General features: G+C 37.0%; 2 protein-coding genes across 3 annotated transcripts; one reads left to right on the top strand and one right to left on the bottom strand.

The window, feature by feature from the left end:
- Positions 1 to 1,517: 1,517 nt before the first annotated feature.
- LOC131695319 (zinc finger protein 235-like) lies at positions 1,518 to 20,452 on the top strand. The gene is made up of 4 exons (XM_058983782.1): positions 1,518 to 2,408; positions 19,657 to 19,933; positions 19,989 to 20,089; positions 20,153 to 20,452. The coding sequence occupies exons 1-4, from the start codon at positions 1,518 to 1,520 to the stop codon at positions 20,411 to 20,413; spliced, it is 1,530 nt and encodes a 509-aa protein (XP_058839765.1). The 3' UTR covers positions 20,414 to 20,452.
- Positions 20,453 to 20,573: 121 nt separating this feature from the next.
- Positions 20,574 to 23,633, bottom strand: LOC131695320 (inhibitor of growth protein 4-like). Of its 2 annotated transcripts, none has more exons than XM_058983783.1 (4): positions 23,452 to 23,633; positions 22,816 to 23,381; positions 20,916 to 21,071; positions 20,574 to 20,855 (listed from the first exon to the last, which is right to left on the bottom strand). In XM_058983783.1, exons 1-4 carry the CDS (start codon positions 23,486 to 23,488, stop codon positions 20,754 to 20,756), a joined length of 861 nt encoding a protein of 286 aa, XP_058839766.1. In that variant the 5' UTR covers positions 23,489 to 23,633; the 3' UTR covers positions 20,574 to 20,753. The 2 variants fall into 2 exon arrangements, with proteins under 2 accessions (XP_058839766.1, XP_058839767.1); XM_058983784.1 differs by having other exon boundaries at positions 22,852 to 23,381; positions 23,452 to 23,630.
- Positions 23,634 to 23,886: the final 253 nt, after the last annotated feature.

The following is a 23,886-nucleotide window of genomic DNA, read 5'->3' as shown; positions in this document are numbered from 1 at the left end:
AAATACGTTGAAAGTTCTAATTTGTGACGCGTTGTAACGTCACGTTACATTATCGGTCATAAAACAATCCTCTTCCAGTATATTCAGTTAATGTTGATTGCATCTTTCGTGAAATTTTTGTCTTCGTAGGTGTTCATTTGATAGAGAGCATATTTGTTGAATGAAGATTCGTCAAATCGGTGTAACGTCACGAAAGAATGTGTCATATAATTATAAATGTTTTCACAAAAAAATGTTTGGTAAGCTTCAAAAAATTTAATTTGCTTCAAACATTTGCAGAACACATAATATAGCATAACGAAAACAACTATTACAAACAAATTTTTGGCGAGTTCATGTGAAAAGGTAACTTTTGTTATTTATTTTTTTCCATATATTGATAGTTTCCGAGTCATCATGCAAAATGTTCAATATTATAACATTAAAAAATTCAAAACTTGATAAAAATATATCATATTTACCCAAAACAAAAAATACGAATGCAAGAAATTTTTTTGGAAAGAATTAAAATATAGCTTGTAAATCTGACGTGGAGTGACCCGTATTCTGCAACTGTTAGATGCAAATTAATTTTTTTTTAATAGTCCGACAAAATTTCTTTTCTATTTTTAAAAATAGTAGAAATATTGAGAAAATAGCGAGCAAATTTCAGAATGGGTTTAGGAGAACTTTGCGAGATATTTCAATTATAACAGGCCTATACCTGGTCGTTTAGTGTAAAATTGCTCTTTTCAATGTTATAATTGTAATCTGTCGCAAAATAGATTCAGATCTACTCCAAATTTTTTGCACAATCTTTTTAACGTGGTTCTTAATAGTTAAAAAATAGTTAGCAAGAAAAATTTGATCCAACTTTCAAAAGAAAGGAATTAAATTTTTTGTTGTAAATCCCACAAAGGAAAATGTTCAAAATGATTCAATTATTACCAGTGTTAGCTATAAGAAGTGAATTTTTATTATAACTTTTTGTAACATGTTATGTTAAAAGCTTTTGCAAATGCCGTTCCAAAAAAATGTTTCATGAATCAAAAAAATTGTTATTTATTTACGTAATTATTGGACAAGTGTATGCCGTCCATTCCACTGTGCGCAAAATCCCCTTTACTTCAAACAACGAAAGAACTACGACAAAACGGAAGAAAAAAATGGAAGATCTTCAGAAGTAGCATTGGGCAGGCGAAGAGCTGCGCGAAGATGTGAGATACAAATTATTTCAGTTAATCTTTTTGTATCTGTCTGTCACTCATCTCGCGTTGTCAACCAACGGCCGGCAGCATCCCGTAGAGAGATGAATCTTGGCGAGAGAGTGTCGTGTCCATCTCTGACATAGCCTTCTCAGATGGTTGACTTAATCGTAATCAAACAGTTTATCTAAGTAAACAGACGTAAATGGTTGATCAGGCGCGCGTGCTCCGAGCGGCTACCGGTTTTTTCAGCAAGTCCTTTCCGAATGTTTTTTTTTCTATCATCGATACTGCGTGAAACCTGCGACACTAGCGCCTGTGTGATAAAATACTATGGGATTTACCGATAGCAAAATGAGTGATTTAAATTTTCTCCCAAAAAAACACACAAACTTTACAATCGAAAATATCCTTCTAAGGAGCAATGAAAACAATACAAGAACACTCGATGTGGAGCACAACGTGGATCTATCATCAAAAATGCGCATCAAATGCGAACAAGATGACCCCAAACTTCCTTCAACACTATCACCATCACTTGCACCGTCCTCATCATCATCATCATCGGCCAATCAACGTCCAATGAATCGAGTTCTAGCCAACCCTTGGTGCTCGCGGGGACCGTTAATGTTTGACCCAAAGATCGTCGTCTACGCAAAACCAGCGACGGTTGTCGAGTCAACAGTATCAGCTGCAGAAACAGCTGCTCTAGCAGAAACGTCCTCGATAGCACCTTCTTCCAGTAGCCCGTTGATACCGTTGATAAAAGCGGAAGTCGAGAGAAAAGTGATGCTAGGCGCGTATGCTAATAGCAGTGTAATTGAACGAAACAGATTATCTATCAATTATCCCTATCCGGTCGGGTTTTTCAATGCCTATGCTGCCGCAGCATCAATGACAACCCATCATCACCAGCAACAGCAGCAGCACCAACCAAGTGTGACAGTCCCGTCAGTGCTTAGCAGCTTATACCAAATCGAAAAAAGTGATGAAAATCAAAATAGTATCTTTAGTGCTACTAGCAGCGCCTCCAGCAGCGTCGGTATGGACGCGAACAATAGTGATATGCACCCTTTCTTCGGAATGGACGCCAGTGATATGCTTGGATACAGCCTAGCATCAAACGTGACAACAGCCGTGGGACCGTTCACGCTCGGTTTTCCTGAATACACCTTCCAGTGTCAAATTTGTGATAAGATTTTCGGTAGCCAGGATACGCTGATGGTAAGTTTGATGGAGGCGACAATAATTGTACATGAGAAAGAGTTCCTCGCTGGTGTGTTAATCGTGCATTGAAGTCTCTTGTTGAGTTTTTCATGCTGTTTCTACTTTTAGGGGATAAAAATTGGATAATAATATTCTAATAACCCCAATGACTATATTTATGATTGTTTGGATTCATATCAAAAAAGGATCCAATCGAAAAATGGCTATCTTGATAACAGCAGACATGTTGGCATACAATGATAGAGCATATGGCACTAAGTATGCTATTTTTCTCTCAGCTGTTTTTGTGCTCCGAGTATTTTGGATTCGGTTAAATCGAGAATTTTTTGTACTTTTATAACATAAAACTAATATAGAACAACTTGATTTCAAACAATGGATATTAAATAAAAATTGACCAAATCTTTTAAGATCGCAATCAATTTTTTTTCACTTCACGATATAATTGAGCTTTGAAAAGTAGTAGCTAATTATGATTTTTTTTCTCATACAAAAGGAAGGACTGAACCAAAAAACAGTTTTAAAAAGATGGGTGGGTAATGTCAGAGACATAACCGGAGTGAAGTAGAATACACTTTAGACCGGTAAATTCTGCTCTGGAATAAGCAATTTCTATGCGATTTTGTCGACTTTAACACATTCATAGTTTATTTGGAGTATTTTTGGAATTATCAAGTTGACAATTTGCAACATTCTTTGAAAATATTGTTGAACTTTTATGAATGAAGGCACGCAAACGAGCGTTTGACCGTCGTCCTACTACCAGCATCAGAGAAGTAGCAGATCAGAATGTTTCGCTACATGGCCTGTACCAAACAAACCGCTCGTAAGTCCACCGGAGGAAAGGCTCCCCGCAAGCAGTTGGCAACAGCCCCCTGGCAACCCTATACCATCATATGGAGTTTGACAGCGACCGACATATATGGAGCGGTATAGCTATAAAGCCCCAAACAAAGAATTATGTTCGGCACTATGCTCGATATTCAAGCATTCCACACGACGTTTTGCATCTTGTGGGATGATTTAATAATTTAATTTAATCGACATTTTGTAACTAAATACAGCTTCTAATCATTCGGTTCAAAATCAATATTTTGCCTTTCATGGCAGTGATGCTGGCTGTACAGAGACGTCGTCCTTGACAGGGGGCTGGTTGGCAACGAAGGCCGTGTAAAAGTGCACCAGTCACGGTTGGCGTTAAGAGCCTCATCGCTACCGAACAGAAACAGTCGCCCTGCGAAAAATTCACAGCTATCAGAAATCGAGCGGGCCTAAATTTGTGACCCAAAATAAACCACAAACCAACAAGTTGTTTGCAGGACCAGCCAATTATAAAGTATTATTATTATAAATGAAATTTTCCATTGCCTTACAACCTCCCTCCCCCTTTCCTCCCGGCTTGAATAACTATCAATCTTGATGATGCTGTGCGGCGGGGGCACTAGTTTTTATTATGGTGGAAAATTTAGGTTTGCGCGTTTTTCCCAAAAGTTTTTTAGCTGTGCTGTTTTCAAGGAAGTTGTAGTTGAATTCAAAATAAAATAGTTTATTTCTATTGTCAGAGATGGACCTTCCAACGAAAACTAGTTTGGCTCGCTTGGAATCGAATTGTATGGACCAACCACTGCTTTCACAAAATCTGTTATTTTCAGTAATTGAACATTCTACATTTTTGTAAATTGAATCATTACACTAACCTGTCTACAAATCACACAAATAACTTTTTTATTTTGTGCCATTCTACTTGAAAGCGACGATATTGTTCACAAGTGGCTCACTTACCATCCAACGCTCTTGACAAGCCACTTTCTGATGCTTGTAATAAAATTTCAATTCGATTCTTTGTCGATAAATTGATGGCCCTGAAAAGGGCCTGTTGTTTGGACAGTGTTCGGAATTTACTTGAAGCTGGTGTATATGGTAACAGTTTTGGTGCCATCTGAGACGGCATGCTTGGCCAACTCTTCTGACAGCAGCAAACGGACGGCGGTTTGAATTTTGCGGGAAATGCTGCAAACGAACTGCTGCATGCTGATGCTGCAAACGAACTGATCGTGAACAACAGCATGCTGAGCTTTTATACCTGACTACAGCACAATGTAAGCTCGTCCTTTTTTGTGTTGTCCTCAATATGTGTTCTTCGTAGCTCCACCCCTTTGTTGCTCGACCACATATTTTTGATAAAGAACAAATTTAAAATTGTGTTTCCAATACGGAGGTTATCGAACACTCAGGGTAAAAAGAGTAATCTAATACGGCACCTTGGTAAAATGTTTGAGAATTGAAACCTTTTTTGAATGCGCCTAGTAAACACGAAACTGTAAACAAATACACAAATGATAACTTTTAATTTTGTTTCATTCTACGTGAAATCTACGATATTGTTCACAAGTAGCTCACTTGCCATCGAACGCTCTTGGCAAGCTACTTTCGGATGCTTGTAATAACAAAATTTCAATTCCATTCTTTGCTGATAAATGGCCCGTACCAAACATACCGCTCGTAAGTCCACCGGACGAAAGCCTCCCCGCAAGCAGTAAGCAACGAAGGCCGTGTAAAAGTGCCCCAGTCACGGTTGGCGTTAGGAAGCCTCATCACTACTGAACAGAAACTGTCACCCTGCGAGATATTCACAGCTATCAGCAATCGAGCAGGCCTAAATTGTGATCCAAAATAAACCACAAACCAACAAGTTCTTTTCAGGACCAGCCAATTATATTCCAGTAAGATATAAATGAAATTTTCGTTTTCCATTGCCTTACAACCTCTTTCCTCCCGGCTTGAATTACTATCAATCTTGATGATGCTGTGCGGCTGGGCACAGGCAGTTTCCATTATAGTGGAAAATTTAGGTTTGCTCGTTTTTCCCAAAAGTTTTTTGAGCTGTGCTGTTTTCAAGGAAGTTGTAGTTGAATTCAAAATAAAATAGTTTACTTCTATTGTCAGAGGTGGACCTTCCAACGAAAACTAGTCTGGCTCGCTTGGAATCGAATTGTATGGACCAACCACTGCTTTCACAAAATCCGTTATTTCAGTAATTGTACATTCTACAGAATTAGTCAACTATTTCCAATCAGCGCAAAAATCGAAGGTTTTCATTCAAAACAACAGAAGATTTAGAAAACGTTCGATTTTTGTAAATTGAATCATTACACTAAACTGTCTGTAAATCACAAATAACTTTCGATTTTGTGCCATTCTCGTGAAAGCGACGGTATTGTTCACAAGTGGCTCACTTACTATCCAACGCTCTTGACAAGCTGATGCTTGTAATAACAAAACTTCAATTTCATTCTTTGTCGATAAATTGATGGCCCTGAAAAGGGCCTTTTCATTGGGCAGTGTTCGAAATTTACTTGGTGCTGGTGTATATGGTAACAGTTTTAGTGCCATCGAAGACGGCATGCTTGGCCAACTCTTCTGACAGCAGCAAACGGACGGCGGTTTGAATTTTGCGGGAGATGCTGCAAACGAACTGCTGCATGCTGATGCTGGAAACGAACTGAGCGTGAGCAACAGCATGCTGAGTTTTTATACCTGACTACAGCACAATGTAAGCTCGTCCTTTTTGTGTTGTCCTCAATATGTGCTCGTCGTAGCTCCACCCCTTGGTTGGTCGACCACATATTTTTGATAAAGAACAAAATTGAAATTGTGTTTCCACTACGGAGATTATCGAACACTCAGGGTAAAGAGAGTAATGTAATACGGCACCTTGGCAAAATGTTTGAGAATTGAAACCTTTTTTGAATGCGCCTAGTAAAAATGTTTTCCACTTCACTCCAGTTTGTTTCTGACCATATTTGCAATTTGCGTACTGAAATAAATCATAATTTAGGGTTTAACCCAAATAGCTCTCCAAGGAGAAACAGTCCATGAAACAGAAAATGAATGCAAACTTATTCTTTGAAATGATTTTGGTGGCCCTGAAAAGGGCCTTTTTTATAATGATACAAGTGAGTTCTACCTTTTCAACTTCCAAATCCATACAAAGTGCGTCCCTGCCGCTTCAGAGTATAGACGACATTCATTGCGGTTTTGCGCTTGGCGTGTTCAGTGTAGGTCACGGCATCTCGGATGACATTTTCCTGCACACCATCAGCATTCGTAGATTAAATCGGAGATGCATTTTACACCACCACGACAAGCCAGACGCCGAATGGCGGATTTTGTGATTCCCTGGATTTTATCACGAAGAACCTTGCGATGACGCTTGATACGGGAACGCAAACATGATACCGCTCATTGTACCGTCCGGACGAACATGTTGCTCGTGTGGTAAGCGAGCACCTACTGATACAAAACAAGCTCGCGTGACCTGTATATATAATATTCCCGTATGTAATGAAACGCTTACATGCCCCTTTTTGACGGCTCTGCGTGGGATATGCTGGCAAATTGCGCATTTTCCTCGCTGTTTCCGAAGGATTTTTTAAAAATCCTAGTTTTGGTTTATTTATAGTAGTCGCACTAATTACGAAATTTAATACGAAATACGTGCACAAATTTCCGATCAGATAGTGCAAAAATATTGCAATTTCGTCCAGTAGAACGGAAGATACTCGCATTTCAAACCTGGGAAAATTTCTCAACTGAAATTTTTGAAACGGGACCCCATATTGAAACGTTAGAAGTATTCTACTTCAAAAAACGCAAAGTAGATGCATAATGGAATGAAAACTGACGATTGGGGCGTTTAGTCCGATAACTTTTTTCTTGTTGTGTATTGATATGTGGTTAATAGAGGTAGCATTAGCAGATAGGATAACATTGGTAATAAAATTGTTCTCTTACAAAGACACAGATTTTGTAAAAAAAACTCTTGTTTATAATATTCATCTGGATGTGCTATATCTTCACTGCAGCGGAATGCAATAAGTCGTTTACAAAAGTTTCGCACAACATTAAAAATTTATATTACCCTTGTGAAGGCAAGCTGCAATCCTAACGCTAAAAGGCAAGCCGGGCCTCTAAGGCCCGGTAAAACTTTAAACTCTTTTACAATAAAAGCATGAAAAATCCAAAGCATATTGATATATTTTTCTCGGAAAAACATACTTTTCGAGTGCTTGAATGATTTGTGTATTCGAATTTAGTGGACAATGTAGAATAGACTATGAAAAAACGACTGGTAGACTGTTTTAGAATATTTTGAAGAATTCAAAATTAAAGCTCACGCTTGTAGTTACTTGCTATGCTATATACTAATAAAGTCAAATTCTCATAAAACTACGAATTCCAGATGAATACGCATTATTGGGATTAGCTAGAGTAAGCATTTGGTGAAGCCAAAAGCTAAAACATTTAAATAAATAATTACCACTTTTCGAATGCGTCGAGCAATATCTTGTTTTACCATAGGCTAAAAATGGAGAACTTTGTCCTTGGAAAATGTTCGTTCCCTTTTCTGACAAGAAAAAATTCAATATTATGGCAATATACAATTTTGACAGTTTTCGCTCAGGAGTAAAATAACTGCCGAGCTAAATTTTACTCTTTAAAACTGTCTCAAACTTCAATACTGCCCATGATTGTATATTTGTCCCGTTTTCTATGAGATTTCCTATTTTTATGGGATTGATTTGCGATCATAGGCAGTGTAACTTTGTCAAATCTGAATACTCTAAGATGACAGCTTCGTGTGCTAGTATATTGACATTATTTTACCCAAACTATGAATCCACAGCTTGCTTCAACGCTATGTGATAAAACCAGGTATCTGCTACGCCGCCATGATTTCTATGCCAACATCTAAAACGTCGCGTTAGGGTCGATCCACAATAAACAGAATCACTTTCATTCAACACAATTTTATAATAGTCGAGTTCATTTAATTTGTTGCTGCACCATGGTGTGAAGTTTATGTTATTCACCGACATGTCCACAACAACACATTTCTTGAATCAGCTATCTAATATTTTGAGACTTTTTAACAAATGTCTCAAAATTGAGTCATACCGTACAGTACCTGACTAGTGAAAATCGAGCTTCGAACAAAACAAGCAGAACAATTTGAACTGTCAGTGGGGCCCATAATTTGTGTGCCCGCTGAGATGTTGACTTATGTCAGTTTAATACAAATGTTAGGTGCCATATACGTGGACAGTATGGCAAAAACTGTTATTCTGCCATACAGACCACAAAAAATGGCAATTCTGTTCTTAAATGAGATTTTTTACAAACAAAACTTCAGATACATATTTCATTAAAGAAAAATTGTGAGGTTCTGTTTGAACGAAACATTTTTTACAGCGATATAACTTCATGAGTATGCGATAGACCGAATTCAGTAAAAAATTTCAGTATCATCTTATGTAGCCTAAAATCCTCAGATGTATAGCTGAAGATGAAAGGATTAACATTGCAGAAGACTGCAAATTGATCCGACTATGTGGTAACTAAATATTGTAATATAATGTTAAAAGCTGCTTCTTTATCTCGCACATGTTTAGAATAGGACATTTTCAAAAATTCTTCTAATCTTCGAAGTTAAATAACGTTGTCTGGTAACCTCCAATCATTATGCAACTTTCAATAAAGTTTTTCGTTATTAAAAAGCTACACCACCTGAAGTTTTGAGGTTTTATTGAATTTTGATTTCTTGTTTCCGATTTTCCACATATTTCACCATAGAAGCTTCAAAACTCTTGTGAATGAACTAGAGATATAGGGAAAAGCTCATAAGTGGCATATGGTTTAACACTTCATTTAGCAGTGTTCCAAAAAATTTTGCAGGTCTAGTATGCGTGCACAGTTCTGGGTGCATTGGAAAGTTTTTACGTGAGAAATATTACATGAAAATAATAAATGGTAAATGTGTTAATCCAAAATAAGTTCGTCAAAGCTTAAGAAATATTTGTCAAAATTGAAATGAATTCATCAAAATTTGTTTTAGGATGCAAACATATGTCCTTGGAACATTATTTGCATCACCAGTATGCATAGTTGATGCCGGAATACCTAGAGGGCCTGCTAGGACCCCTTGACTTTTTGTGCATGGAAAAAGTTTATACGAATCTATGAAACACACCATATGTGATATTTCCGTAATATCTTACTTTTTCAATTAATTTTAGTCAGTCAATGAAATTTCCAAGCTCAAGTTCTTACTGCATGCATAACGCTTTGTAACTAAGAAATCGATTGCCGCCGGGCCTGGAAGCCTTTTTGAGGGGTAACTTGGTCGATTTTGTTGTACATGGGTAGAGAGAAATATCACATTCAATCTCTAGAACGATAAACTTACGAATGATATCCTTGAAGAAATGACACGATGCTACAAAATAAAAAAATAAATTGAATGTACTTTTAAAGTGAGTGTAGATCTCGTCAAATACAACACAAAACCACGTTTGATCAATTTAATATACCCACAAATTTGCAGAGTGGGCAACTAATGCGCATCTTGTGTACATGTTAGATAATCAAGTTGCTCATCATCTACACCAGTTGCACTTTAATTGCGTACGCTGAAAATAGGAGAAAAACCGAAAGGCGCAAATTCACTATTTCGATTTTCAACTGCAACCAGAATAACAAAAACACTTTTTTCAAGATATTGAGCACCCAAAAATTTTTTACGCAGTTTTTTCAACAGCTTTTTAATTTTGTTTTGGAAAGAAGAAGAAATAATCTTTGCAATGGTCTACAAATATGTGTGTGTTAACCAACCTAACTCCCACTAGCTGGTAGTGATTTACAGAAAAAAGATGTTTGCATGTATTTTAACATATCCATGCAAATAACTTGGTTCAAGGATTGACTTTCCGATGACCCATTTCGTGTACAGTGCCAGACATGTTCCGAGGTCATCGTTCCATCAACCAGCCCCGCCTTACTGTAATGTTTGTATCAAATGGATTATAACATTACAATAAGACTTTCGACTCCTTACATGAGGTAAGAAATCGACGCGTATTTAGTGTATTTATTTGATTTTTGTATATATAAATTAGAATATGTCTGCAGAAAAATATACCAGTTTTTCTATTTCCTTCCTCATCTGCTACTTACGCGAGTGACTGATACTTGCTTATCCATTTTTCGTCCCATTCCAAACCTTCTTTAGATATCCTCAAAATCTCCAGCTTCTTTCTCACGCATCAAACAGCCCGAGCAATCCTGTCTTTCTCACATTTGCAGGTGCAGGTTCAGTTTCCACTGGTTTCTTCAAAACCAGTTCCCGTATGGTATATTCCTGTGGGGTGGGTTGGCCATCGACACCCGTCCATCTCCCTAGAAGCTACCTGTTCCTTTTATTTCGTTGTCGGCTGAGACTGTTGCTTTAAATGGGTTGGATGATAAGAGAAACAGGGTGAAAATAGGCTCACTACCCTATACACCCAAAAATCAAATAAAACGATCTCGCCGACAGTCAATCATTCTATCCCGGTCAAACCATTCAGAATTTGATTCGGAATCCTGAATGGAGTTAGTATGGATTCCAGCTCAAACGCAACAACCGATGCCGAAACCGATTGATTCGGAATCGGCTGCTGCATCCGAGCTGGAATCCACTCCGACTCCATTCAGAAATCCGAACCGGTTCCGGAATGGGTTTAACTGCGATGCCTTTCCTTTGCGAAATTTTCTCCTCTATCATCGATCAACCAAAGCGATGAACCTTAAAGTCGGGTTTAGATGGCGCTGCAGGCACTGAGTAGAACGAACGGGAGTGTATTTTAGTTGCTAGAATCACACCCGTACTTGGTAAAATAACGAAAAAATTTTTGTTAAGCTGCACTATTCTCGCGATATTTTCACCAACTAATACACAGCTTAATGGTAGACACGACCTAGTGAATGGTTGGTTTCGTTTTTCGATAAATTACACTGTATTTCACCCAAAAACTTAAAAAAAGTTTGGACAAAAACAAAAACACCTTCTAGTGACGTGGCAGTCAACTCCGGAATCTTGCGAAGATCGGTTCTGTATGCTATCAATAAAATATTTTCTGTTTGATGCAAAAAGCTTAAATTTTAAATATCCAACCGGAAAAGATACTCATCTTCGCGGACCCCCAGAAACCCTTTCACGGCCCCTTAGGGATCCGCGAACCCCGGGTTGAGAATCACTGTATTCAATAATCTTTGCAATGGTCTACAAATGTAGCGAAAAGCGTCTTTGTTTAAATAGAAATTTAGGGATTTAGGGTTTAAATAAAATTTTAATTCCGCATCCAAATGCCGTAACAACAGTTGATAAATTGACTCAATAGGTCGTTAACATAAAAATTGGAAAAAGAGTCTGGGCTAGTTGGCGGAATCTTTTTTCTCCTTTTGTATTAGACATAGGGCGCTGTCTAGTTCTGCACTTCAAGTACTATGTAATACATTCTCCAATGTGTTTATGTTGCATTACATTCTGTTTCGTGCACGTTGTATGCGAAATTGAGTTTTCGAGCTTATTAGAGTGCAGAGCCTATTTTAGTCGTATTAGGGAGGGATCCTCACCATTTAATTAATTACTCGGAATACAATTGATGCAATGCGTATGAATTGGCACCAATGCGTTTAACAAAGACATCTAACGCCGCTCTAACCAACGGCTTCACATGGTTAGGGCGAAAATAAGCTCTTTACCCTAGATGAAGTTTTTAAAATTTCAGCGTTTTTGTTATTTAGGACCAGTTCAAAGCTATTCTACGAATGATTAGATTTTTCTATAGCGCGCGAAAAGAACTTTTCGTGGCCGTATATGTAATATACGTAACCACAAACAGAATTTGTTTTTTTTTGTTTGTTTATTTCGGAATTTCACCTGAAGAATTTCAAAAATTCGCGTGTGAATACGAAGTGTGCGCCGAATTTAAAATGCCGGAACATCCATACTTTATCATCAAAAGTGACCAGGTGGCATCATTGTGCGTATAGTCGTAAGTTGGTGAGGTTTTTACGTCACATATTTAAAATTCTGTGATGCAGCCAACAGTCCGCTCTTTTATGCTACGCATTCTCTTTTACATGATCTTCTTAAATTAAAAAGATAAAACATGATAAGTGAAACCATCGCCAGCACACCCTGGACTCCCCTACTATAAATTAGAAGTCAGTAATTAAACAACCAAAGCACTAGAGAAATACTCTTTACAGTTTAGGTAATTTACGTTCTGATGGAGTCCAAAATATAAGCGACCAGCTGTATTCGCTTATGTTGAAGTAACTAGAAGAAAAAAAGTTTTTGGTTTTTATTCGCCCAGCTGCCCAACACGGCCTCTAGGTGGCCTACTTATTTTAAGGCTTTAATGAAAAATTCATTACTTACAAGAATTATCAACATAATTTTCGTTTTTCTCATCACGAAACCCACCTACAACAGTTTTTTCAAGCCAACAAAAAATTTAGGCACTAAAGGGTTAAAGACGCTTCTTTAATACTACTTTCAGACTGCGTGTTTTAACGCTATCTTGATGACATTTTTCTTGTTGCCAATTATTAAAACGTGTTTTAACTCTGTAGTGTGAACATAATATAAAAGAATGCTGAGTAATTTTCATGGAAAAATCGTCAAATTATGGTTGTTTTAGTATTGTTGACCCAAAACCGCAATGTAACATTGACAAAAAACATAACATAGTATACCGTTGGAGAGGTCATTTCTTCTTCTTTCCAGCTGTGATGCCAACCTTCCAGTTCAAACTGGATTCTTCCAGTTTTTTTTTACAACATCCAGTCAAACAGACAATTGATTCATAGAGTTTTCAAGCAAGCCATGGAATGATGCCGAGTGCCCCAGAATAAGATTTTAATCCACCGTAACCTGAACTCTTGTGAGTAAAACGGTTCTGCAATGTACATTTTGATTCGATTTCAATTAAAAACTTTACATTGTGTCAAATATTTTGATGAACATTTGTTGAATTCTCAGATAGTTGCATAGTGGTATCTAAAGAAAGGTTTAAGCGCATCCTCAAGTTTAGCAAATGGTCTTAAATTTATGATTTTGACTGTGTAGATTGAAACCCTAAAAACAGTTAAGTTCGACTAACTATTACAATTATCATCAACTTCGAATGTTTTAATATTTTTTTGATTTGGACAACAATATCAAAAAACTCAAATTTTCAGTAAAAGTTATGTAACATACGCGTTTACTCAAAATTACGTTCATTGAATCGTTGACTTAAACATTACAAGGGTAAAGTAGTTTTTTTCGAGCATCCAGTTTTTTCCAGTTTTTTTTAAAGAAAGGTTCTAGTTTTTTTGAAAAAAATGTTGGCAACGCTGCTTTCCAGAATACTCAACACTCAAATTTGAAATCGGTTGAAAAATGTTCGAGCATAATTTTTTTTTTGAGGGTGTACAACATTTTCCAAACATTTTCTTGTGTTGTATTTGCATTGCAACCAATACTAGGTCACTTGAAAGGTACAAGATCACTGTAGCACCGTGTAATATTAAAACTGGATTTCAATATATTTTATTGGAAATATTATAAAAAATTAACATGTAAATATTCATCTGTAAAAATATCGATTTTTAAAGCTGCACAGTCGTTTTCCAGGGGCTCCTTAGAAAAAGGAATCTTGTGATGCACATACTTCTAGATCAGATTATAATCCATCCAATTATCCAAAAAGTAAAACCAAAAAATTTGTTAATGTATTGCAACCTTTTAACAGATATTTAATTAAGAGATTAGCAACAGGAATTTTTGGCGTGACACCTTGAATGTTTCGATTTTTGAAGCAATTTTGGCAAGATAATGCCAAATAAATAGATAATGTATAGCGCAGAAACGAAATTTTTGATAAATCAGTGAAAATATTGTTAGCCAACTTTTATACGAGTCCCTCTAAGACGTCTACAATATACAAATTATTTTTTCAAAGTTTAGTTGGCAAATGACTTCGAATTTTAGTACTCCCACTGACGTTTTCCTTGGAAACGCAAGCGCGCAATCTCCAGCTGATACCGTAAATTTGTTTGCTGATTTCTTTCGCGGAGTGTTTAGAAGCGACTATACCGCCCGTTCGAAAGAGTATTTGGAAACATTACCATCGTACAACATAAATCTCCCCCGTCCCACTGTAAGTCGAGCTGACGTCTTGAATGCTCTGAATGCTGTTGATTTGTCGAAAGGGCCTGGCCCCGATCATCTCTCGCCCCAATTTATAAAAAGCTGCGCCCACGTGCTGTCTCTTCCATTGTGCATCATTTTCAATCGGTCTCTCGCTGAAGGAATTTTTCCTATCGCCTGGAAAAAAGTTGCGTTCGCCGTCGAGAAGCGTCATCAGGTGGACGCAATTTACATCGATTTTTCAAAAGCTTTCGAAAAAGTACCGCACAACATCACAATCCTGAAATTAAAGCGTTTGGGATTTCCCATCTGGCTGACTAACAGGTTGCAGTCGTATCTTTCCGATCGCTTGGCATTCGTGAGCATAAAAAACACATGCTCAAGCACATTCAGAACACCCACAGGTATCCCGCAAGGCAGTCATCTGGGTCCGCTTATTTTTATTTTGTTTATTAATGATATCTGCAGTCGGATCATGTTTGGGAAATTGCTATACGCGGACGATCTCAAAATCTTCCGAACTATCGCTTCTGCACTTGACGCCGTAGTGCTTCTAGAAGATATCTGTACTATTCAAGAATGGTGCACGCTTAACGGAATGGAAGTCAACGTTAATAAATGCAAAGTAATTAGTTTTGGACGGTTGCTTACTCCAGAACGTTATGAATACAGCCTAAAAGGAAGAACAATTGAAAGCGTCGACTCAATCCGTGACTTGGGAGTGCACTTCGATAGGAAGTTGAGCTTTTCCGACCATATTACCGCGACAACTGCTAAGGCTTTCGGAATGCTGGGCTTCTCAAAGCGGAACACGGCGGACTTCGATGATTTCTACGCACTAAAAGCACTTTACTGTGCCCTGATCAGAAGTGTTCTGGAGTATGCTGTGCAAGTGTGGGCACCATACCATGCCGTTCAAATTGACCGACTAGAACGTATACAAAGATGTTTTATGCGATTCGCCCTCAGGAAACTTCCACAGTTGTGTTCCCTCCTTATGCCGATCGATGCATGCTACTCGGTCTGCAGACTCTGGCGACTCGCCGTATCTTCCGGCAAAGAGTTTTTGTTTTCGACTTGCTGTCAAGTAATATCGACAGTCCCGATCTTCTCTCGGGCGTTAATTTGTATGCGCCTCCTCGTGTTCTTCGTAACCCCACTCTGTTGTGGATCCCTAGACACCGTACTTCATATGGATAAAATAATCCACTGGAAAGATGTTGCCGCAGATTTAACGAAGCTGCTTCAGTGTATGATTTTAACGTTTCCAAGCAAAGATATAAGTTATTAATAAGAAATATACAGTTTTAAAATGTGTTTGTACGGTGTATACCGAAGATAATAAGTAAATAAATAAATAAATAAAAAAAATAGTTTCCCGAAAGATGGAAAAATACCAAGGTTATTCCTATTCCAAAGCCAGATAAAAACCTAGCAGAAGCATCTAGCTATCGACCAATTAGTTTACTCTCTTCTATTAGTAAATTATTTGGAAAAATCATCCTAACTAGAATGATGTCACATATCAATGAGAATTCTATTTTTCTACCCGAGCAGTTTGGATTTCGTATTGGACATTCAAATACTCATCAGCTTGTGGGAGTAACTAACATGATAAAGGCAAATATCTCAGAGGGTTATTCCACTGGAGTTGCACTTCTAGATATCGAAAAAGCTTTGGACAGTGTTTGGCACAAAGGTTTAATTGCCAAAATGTGGGATTTCAATTTTCCAATTTACATAATAAAGATAATTAAAAATTATCTTACTAACCGTACCCTACAGGTTTCTTATCAGAATTGTAAATCTAATAAGCTATCCGTAAAAGCAGGTGTCCCGCAAGGGTCAAGTGTCGCACCAATCCTATACAATATTTTTACCTCTGATTTTCCAAATCTACCCGCACGTTGTAAAAAATCACTTTTTTGTGATGATACTAGCATCTCAGCCACTGGTAGAGGTCTTCGTATTATCTGCAGTCGCCTGCAACGAAGCCTGAATATTTTCAACGAGTACCTGAAAAAATGGAAAATTTCCACTAATGCGGCAAAAAAACAATTGATTGTGTTTCCGCATAAGTCAAGAACTTCTTCTCTCAAACCAAATCATAGCCATATTATTAAATTTAATGGTTTGAATTTAACGTGGTCAGATCAAGTTAAATACTTGGGTTTGATTTACGATAAAAAGCTCAGTTCTAAGAATCATATTGAAGGAATCCAAACAAAATGCAACAAATATATAAAATGTTTATACCCTCTTATGAACAGGAATTCTAGGCTCTGCCTAAAGAATTTGTAATTTATAAACAATTATTAGACCGGCAATGCTATATGCAGTGCCAATCTGGGCAAGTTGTTGTGCTACTAGGAAGAAAACGCTTCAAAGGATTCAGAATAAAATTCTGAAAATGATTTTGAAGCGTCCTCCCTGGTTTAGCACAAACGAGTTGCACAGGCTCGCAAACGTAGAAACATTAGAAATTATGACGAACTGTATTATGCATAAGCAACTTCCGACAAAAATCGTTCCAATCGCCAAATGCAACGATTAGCTCTCTTTATAGTTTTTAAGTTAGTTTATAAGATTTGTTTAGCTCCTTATTCACATGACAAGTAGGTTTAAAACTTCCTACTGCAAAAATCACTTAACTGCGAAAGTATATTATATCTTAATAATAATTAACCGAATCATGTAAACAATAGGGATGAAAAGTCACCACTTGTAGCTGAACATCCAATATACTAAATTTGAAATGAAATGCAAACAAAATAATGTAATGAAAAATAATATATATAAAAAATAAATAAATAAAAAGAATTCAAAGCGATGACCTATACTTCCTTATACACGCATCGATTGTAATTGATTTCGGCTACAATTTCTGAAAGATCAATTTTTATATTTTCTCAAAAACTAAAGACAAAAATAAAAATTAGAACTATATTTTCAGAAATTGAAGCCGAAAGCAATTACAATCGATTGGTACATGAAAATTTATAGGTCAACGCTTTGAATTCGAAGTCATTTGCTAACTAAATGAAATTTTCGTAGTTCTACGTACTTTTGTCTATTTTTTTGAGAAAATATAAAAATTGATCTTTCAGGAATTTATCCGAAATCAATTACAATCGATTGGTGTATAAAGAAGTATAGATCATCGCTTTGAATTCCAATTTATTTACGAACTAAATGAAATTTCTGTAGTTCTACGTACTTTTGCCGATATGCCGAATACCTGCCTTCTCGAACAGTTTTAAATTATGTGTAGTAATTGAAAAATGGCAAATGACCTCCAGTGTGATCACTTCTCAAAATTATGCCAAATGTCCGTTATGCCAAATGACCTTCAGTGTGATCAATTCTCAAAATTATGCCAAATATCCGTTATTCCAAATGACCGTTATGCCAAATGACATTCAGTGTAATCAATTCTCAAAATTATGCCAAATGACCATTGTGCCAAATAACCGTTATGCCAAATGACTGTTATGCCAAATGACCTTCAGTGTAATCAATTCTCAAAATTATGCCAAATGACCATTATGCCAAATTACCGTTATGCCAAATAACGTTATGACAAATGACGTTATGCCAAATGACTTTATGCCAATTGACCCAGACCCAATAGAATGTGAATTTTATTGTTTATATTCAGCAGTAGAGATTTATCAAATGCAGTAATATCAGAATATCTTGTTTTAAAAGTTTACTTTCGCATTAGACTATATTTCGATATTCTGCATACATGGAGTATTCATGTTTTCGACAAAATTAGTTTTGAACTGTCTTAGACAAAGTTTTTTTTTATTTTGTTCATAGAGGCTTTAACGTACGCCTTGTCGATTTGCTACTACGCTTTGCCCGCCACATTCAACAAAGCTTTTTGGAATAGCATTTTCGGAAACTTTGCTGTAACAATTAAATCTTGAATTAAATTTGGTTGGAGAATAAATACTTTATAATTACTTCTAGAAGGATTAGCCGCCAAAATTAATTTATTACGCTGCTTTACGTTGTAATGTTCTTCAAAGAACATCCAACGTTGACAGGTTCGACAGCATGATCGTGGCCGAAAAAAATGTTTTGGAGGATAAATTTTACTTTTCTTCACTATTAAAGCTCACAAGTCCAGAACGAGTCCACGAATAAAACATTTTGTTACACCATACAATTCAACACTCAAATATACACCAATAATATTTTGAATTTATTATTTTCAATACTGCCCAGAGTCTATTTATATAATTGATAATACAACAAAAATCAAACCGATCCTGACCTGCTAGAGACTAACGGAAAAAGTAATTTTTCATTATTTTCCTTCAACTTTCCAAAATAAAATTATCGTTGCTAATCACATTGAGTTTTTGTCTCAACCCTACGCATTTTCAAAGAAATACATTTTTAGCAAATATTAAAATGTATGCAATTTTTCTATGAGAAAATTTATGTTTATAGACAATCAGTCTAATCAAACTTCGCTTCCCTTCGAAGCATTGTCCCTAATCCATATTTTGGAACATCTCTTCAAAAAATGACAATTTGACAACTATGGGACCTGGCTAAGAGATCAATTACAAAATTCAATTCCCCATGATGCCTAAACAATAGGTTCTCAGACGTGGCAGTATACTTTTAAAGTTATTATTGTGCAATGATTAATTAATTAATAATTAACTTAGTCGGCATCAAGTAATTGTTTTCAATTCAGAAATGCTGTAAACTAGTTTTATAGACAACATAATTCTAGAGAAAATTTTCAATAGGACGTAAGTAACAATGAGAGATTCTCTGTGAGGTCTTTCTCTTCTGTTCATTACTCGGCCATTTCAACATTTACTTCTCTACTCTTTGCATAATATTGTAGTAAAAACCGTCGGCTTTCGATATGCACTGGAAAATTAGTACAAAGTGTTGTAATGACGTCGTAATAAACGAAAGAGAAAGTAAACAAAGAGAGGCTCTCAATGTTACTTACGTCCTATTGAAAATTTTCTCTAGAATTATTCTTAAATATAAATATCTTTATTTAGTGAATATATTCGTATTCAAAACGATGACCTATAAAATTTTACACACGACTTGCCAATGACCAAACAACTAAAAATATACACTGTGATCACCTATTAATACAAACCCATATGTACTTAATGTCTAAATGCTAAAAACGATTGTTTCAAATAAAGTGAAAATAATATCTCTTTTCATTCAACATTTTCGCAGATGCACGAGAAAACACACAAGACACCGCGCTTTGAGTGCGAGGAATGCGGAAAAGGTTTCTCTCAGCTACGCAATTACAAGTACCACATTTCAGTCCACCGTGGAACGAAAGAATTTGCCGCCAAATGCCCAGAGTGTGGCAAAATATTCAACGACAAGGGATACCTTAGTAGTCATCTGAAAATCCATCGGAACAAGAAAGAGTACTCTTGTCCCCACTGTCCCAAGTCGTTCAATCAGCGGGTAGCGTTCAACATGCATGTTCGGATCCACACCGGTAGTATAGTTAGTCGTATAAAATATACTGTAGATAATATTTCTAATTTTTGTAGGGGTTAAGCCACACAAGTGCAGCGAATGTGGCAAGAGATTTTCCAGAAAAATGTTGCTGAAGCAGCACCTTCGAACTCATTCAGGAGAAAAGCCCTACCAAGTGAGTTTTGTTTAAATTCCCGTCATTAATGAACTATAACTATAACTTTCTTTCCATTTTTAGTGCTCGGTGTGTGGTAAGAGTTTTGCTGATCGCAGCAATATGACACTTCATCATCGACTCCACTCGGGAATTAAACCGTTTGCCTGCCCGATTTGTCCAAAAGCATTCACCAAAAAGCATCACCTGAAGACTCATCTAAACTATCACACCGGATACAAACCGTATAAATGTCCGCATCCCAATTGCGGCCAAACATTCACCCAGTCTAGCAATATGCGAACACATGCCAAAAAATGTCAATTTAAGCCAACAGATGGGTGATGCATATCTTCGCACTGTGCATAAGCTGTGCTATTTGAGGAGTTTAAAGTGTTAAGTATTATTTATTGTAATATATGCTATATCTAGAACTATAACTTTGTAAAATGGAAAATTTCTCTAATAAAGCGCAGTTGGAATGCACTAGCCAATTGGCGTTGGATAAGTAGGAATACAAGAGCATCACTATATTTTCCAAACATTCACGTCCGAAACATTCGCACTCGTTTAAAATAGTTCTTAGGAAATTACCCACCCCATACAACAATACTTCACTTAGCAAACTACACATACTAATTTAGACATGAAAGAAACTGAGAAAGCTGGTGGCCAATGTCGAAGTCTACTTTTTCTTCCGATCCTGCGAACACTTCGGGCAGAACCATTTCCCTTTCGGCTTGGTAGTCAGCCCGACACAAGCAAAGTGGAACCATTCGATGGGACACTGTGGAAAGTTGACGATTAAGGACTTAATATACGCGCGGGAAGTCAATGTACAACTTACATCTGGATTATCGCAACCGATCATTTCGCCGTACGATACCTGGTGACACAGGCAGTATGTGGGTTCGTTCGGATCGACCGGCATGTCAAGAACATCACTAGGGTGTGGAGTACCATGACCACCATCCTGTGCACTATCGTCCAGTTCTGCATTTTTCTGTGAAAGTTAAAGCATAAATCACATAGAGCGTTTAGAAATGTCCCATTCAGAGACGGATAGATATGGGTGGAAAATGACACGTGCAAGGGGGTTAGTAATCTAAATGGTTGTAGTTAGAAATATAAATGGTTGCCTCGTCTCGCGTAATTAACCAATTTAATATAATCAACGTGAATAGGGAAAACAGAGCTCAAAGTTCGATTTTTTCACCCTCGCTTAACTTTTAAATCATGTGGACTAGTGCGTTTAAACTGGGCTTGAAAGCGAGAGTGAAGAAATCTGCCCTTAAACTATTATTATTAATCTAATATAATTAACTCGGGAGTTTTCAATAAGATTCAAATGCATTTAGAGCTTGTTTTTGTCGATTTTCTTTTGTTAGTAACTCGGTCGCTTCTACATTAATCCGTTAACCCTTTGCATAATAGACTAGATAAACTCGTCGACTATCGATACTTTTTGGCTAATTGGTGGACAGTTTAATAGTGACGCTGTCATAATCGAAACTTTCCAGAGATATCCTCTAGAAATGCAACAGAATATTTGAATAAACAGGAACATATGTCTGATGATTTAAAGGCACAAAGCATAAACCATCATACACAAAACATGACAAACTACAATGTTCTGTGTATTACTACTGCAGTCATGCAGATTACAGCAATACAAATCTAAAATAGATAAGATAGTAGATTTCGATTTCAACCAGTTTATTTCATCTTCAAAAACCAAACCGAGTCCGAAATATTCAAATTTGACTAAATGAAATCTAACCTGAAAAGGTTTGTGGAATTCAAGTAAAAATTTCAAGCGAAGGCATCTCTGAAACAGAACTCTCCGACATATAAAGCAAAATGAGTATTGCATAAAAGGTGTGAAATTTTGAATAGTAAATACAAGGAAAGCTACTTTTTGAATTCCCTGACACAAAAACCAAAATGCATGCATACCTATGTGAAATAAAAATACAATTTGGCGTCATTTGAAGTTGGTTTGTTAGAAACAAATCGCGATTTATATCGGGGCAATATATGCAATTTTTTAATGGTTTATTTAAATACTCAACAAGGCGTTTTTTTAAGAAAGACCATGACAATTTTGAAATACACGTGTTTGCACAAAACGAGGACTCAAATGTCCTAAATTCTACTCAAAATTAAATGTTGTTCTTACCATTGGCTTCAAATGGTTAGAGTAATAAAAGCAACTAGAATTGCGTTACTGAGAAGCAATAAATTTAAACGAAAAGGATGCGACGGATGCTACACGATAATAGCATCTACTATTCTACTTGTAAGTAGTCCAACATGCAACTTTCATCTATTCTAAAATATAACTATCAGTGTCAACATCAATATTTAACTTATTTAACTTATACAGTATTAGGTTTTACACCAACCGACATAACCCTACAAAACGAGCCGGATGAACTTCTTTTGACAATTCTCGGTGGTTTGTTTACATGGAAGTTACGTGAGTTTGAATGTAACAGATGAGCACCCGTTGCGCTCGCACTCACGCATCTGACAAAGTAAACAAACCACCGAGAATTGCCAAACATGAACTTCATTCATTATGAGTTCATTCGTGTCGTCATCTTGTAGAACTCAATACTACAATGAAAAAAGAAAAGTTCCAAAATATAAAACACTACCTACTAGAAGTTGTACAAACGACCATTTTACGGTTAATATAATCTTACGAAAGAAAAAAAATGAATGAGATGAAACGATGACCCTACCTTATGACCTTTGCGGCCTTCTTTTTCTTGATTTACCTTCTGCTTCTTGCTGTTCTTGCCTTTACCGTTGGCGCTGGTATTTCCACTCGTAGCTCCGCTAACTCCGGTTCCAGTCGCTCCAGCTGCCCTTCCCTCATCCTCGGAAGAAGCGGCACGTTTCTTTTTGGCTGAATTCTTCACATCCTTTACCTTTTTCCGGCCACCCTTTTTGGTAACCTGTTCCTCCGATTTCTCTCGAGCATTCAACGTTTTGTCCTGAATTTCTCCCTCAAACCGAGCAAGATCCGAATCCAATCGGCGAATGTGTTTATCTACTAGCTCATATGTTTGAATGGCTAGCTGCACCTTGTCGTCGCCATATTCCTTAGCCTTATTAAACAGTTCCTGGATTGTGCGAAGCTTCTCCTTTTTCACGTCCTCCGGAAAGTTTTCTTTGGTGTTTACCAATTGCTTCATAAATTCATTAGCCTTCTCGTCGATAGATTTCATGAGAACCTGGGCTCGAGAGTCCAAATCTCGCATCAACGTGAAGTTACGCTTCAGCTCATTCGGTAAGTGCTCCAATCCTGTTGGAAGGTCAAAGCAATCGATAATCCTGTTGATGCAACCAACTTTTACTACATTGGCAATACATACCATCAAGATAGTGCTCTAAATACAAAGCCGACGTCATTTTAAAAGAGCTGAGGGCACGATGATTGTTCAAAGTACAAAAAAACCAGATATTCCAAGAGTTAAAATATTGTTTGAAGAATTAAGCAGCCATAATTGTATGTTTTTGTTGTTTATCACTCACAATCGTACACTCTTACCAGCTGTAACCTAATGTTGGGTAAAAACATACCCAAAATTGGCCAGTCAAAACCCAGTGGGTAAATTTTCTGGCAGAGACCGCTCTGCTAGATTTCTGTAAGTCTTGTTTTGACAGCCCTGTCAGATTTCTGCGCGTATCCTGTCGGGTTAGTTGAGCTAGGGCGAACTCGGTTTCGCTCGCGTTTTCTGGCAAATTTTGACAGGAACCGAGCAAAACCCTGGCATAACTCGGACATAACCTGTGGAAAGATCCTGGCA

Source organism: Topomyia yanbarensis, unplaced genomic scaffold (genome assembly GCF_030247195.1).
Source record: "Topomyia yanbarensis strain Yona2022 unplaced genomic scaffold, ASM3024719v1 HiC_scaffold_359, whole genome shotgun sequence".
NCBI lineage: Eukaryota > Metazoa > Arthropoda > Insecta > Diptera > Culicidae > Topomyia > Topomyia yanbarensis.
The sequence above is the reverse complement of the archived record's forward strand: the minus strand, read 5'-3'. Positions and strand labels throughout refer to the sequence as shown.

Bases quoted from the DNA above. Each gene is read 5' to 3' on its own strand.
- LOC131695319 (XM_058983782.1), top strand. From the start codon at position 1,518: ATGGGATTTACCGATAGCAAAATGAGTGATTTAAATTTTCTCCCAAAA. The intron at 2,409-19,656 runs GTAAGTTTGATG...ACATTTTCGCAG, and splicing joins GTAGCCAGGATACGCTGATG to ATGCACGAGAAAACACACAA. The intron at 19,934-19,988 runs GTAGTATAGTTA...TAATTTTTGTAG, and splicing joins GCATGTTCGGATCCACACCG to GGGTTAAGCCACACAAGTGC.
- LOC131695320 (XM_058983783.1), bottom strand. From the start codon at position 23,488: ATGACGTCGGCTTTGTATTTAGAGCACTATCTTGATG. The intron at 21,072-22,815 runs GTAGGGTCATCG...TAACTTTCACAG, and splicing joins AAGGCCGCAAAGGTCATAAG to AAAAATGCAGAACTGGACGA. The intron at 20,856-20,915 runs GTAAGTTGTACA...AACTTTCCACAG, and splicing joins TCGGTTGCGATAATCCAGAT to TGTCCCATCGAATGGTTCCA.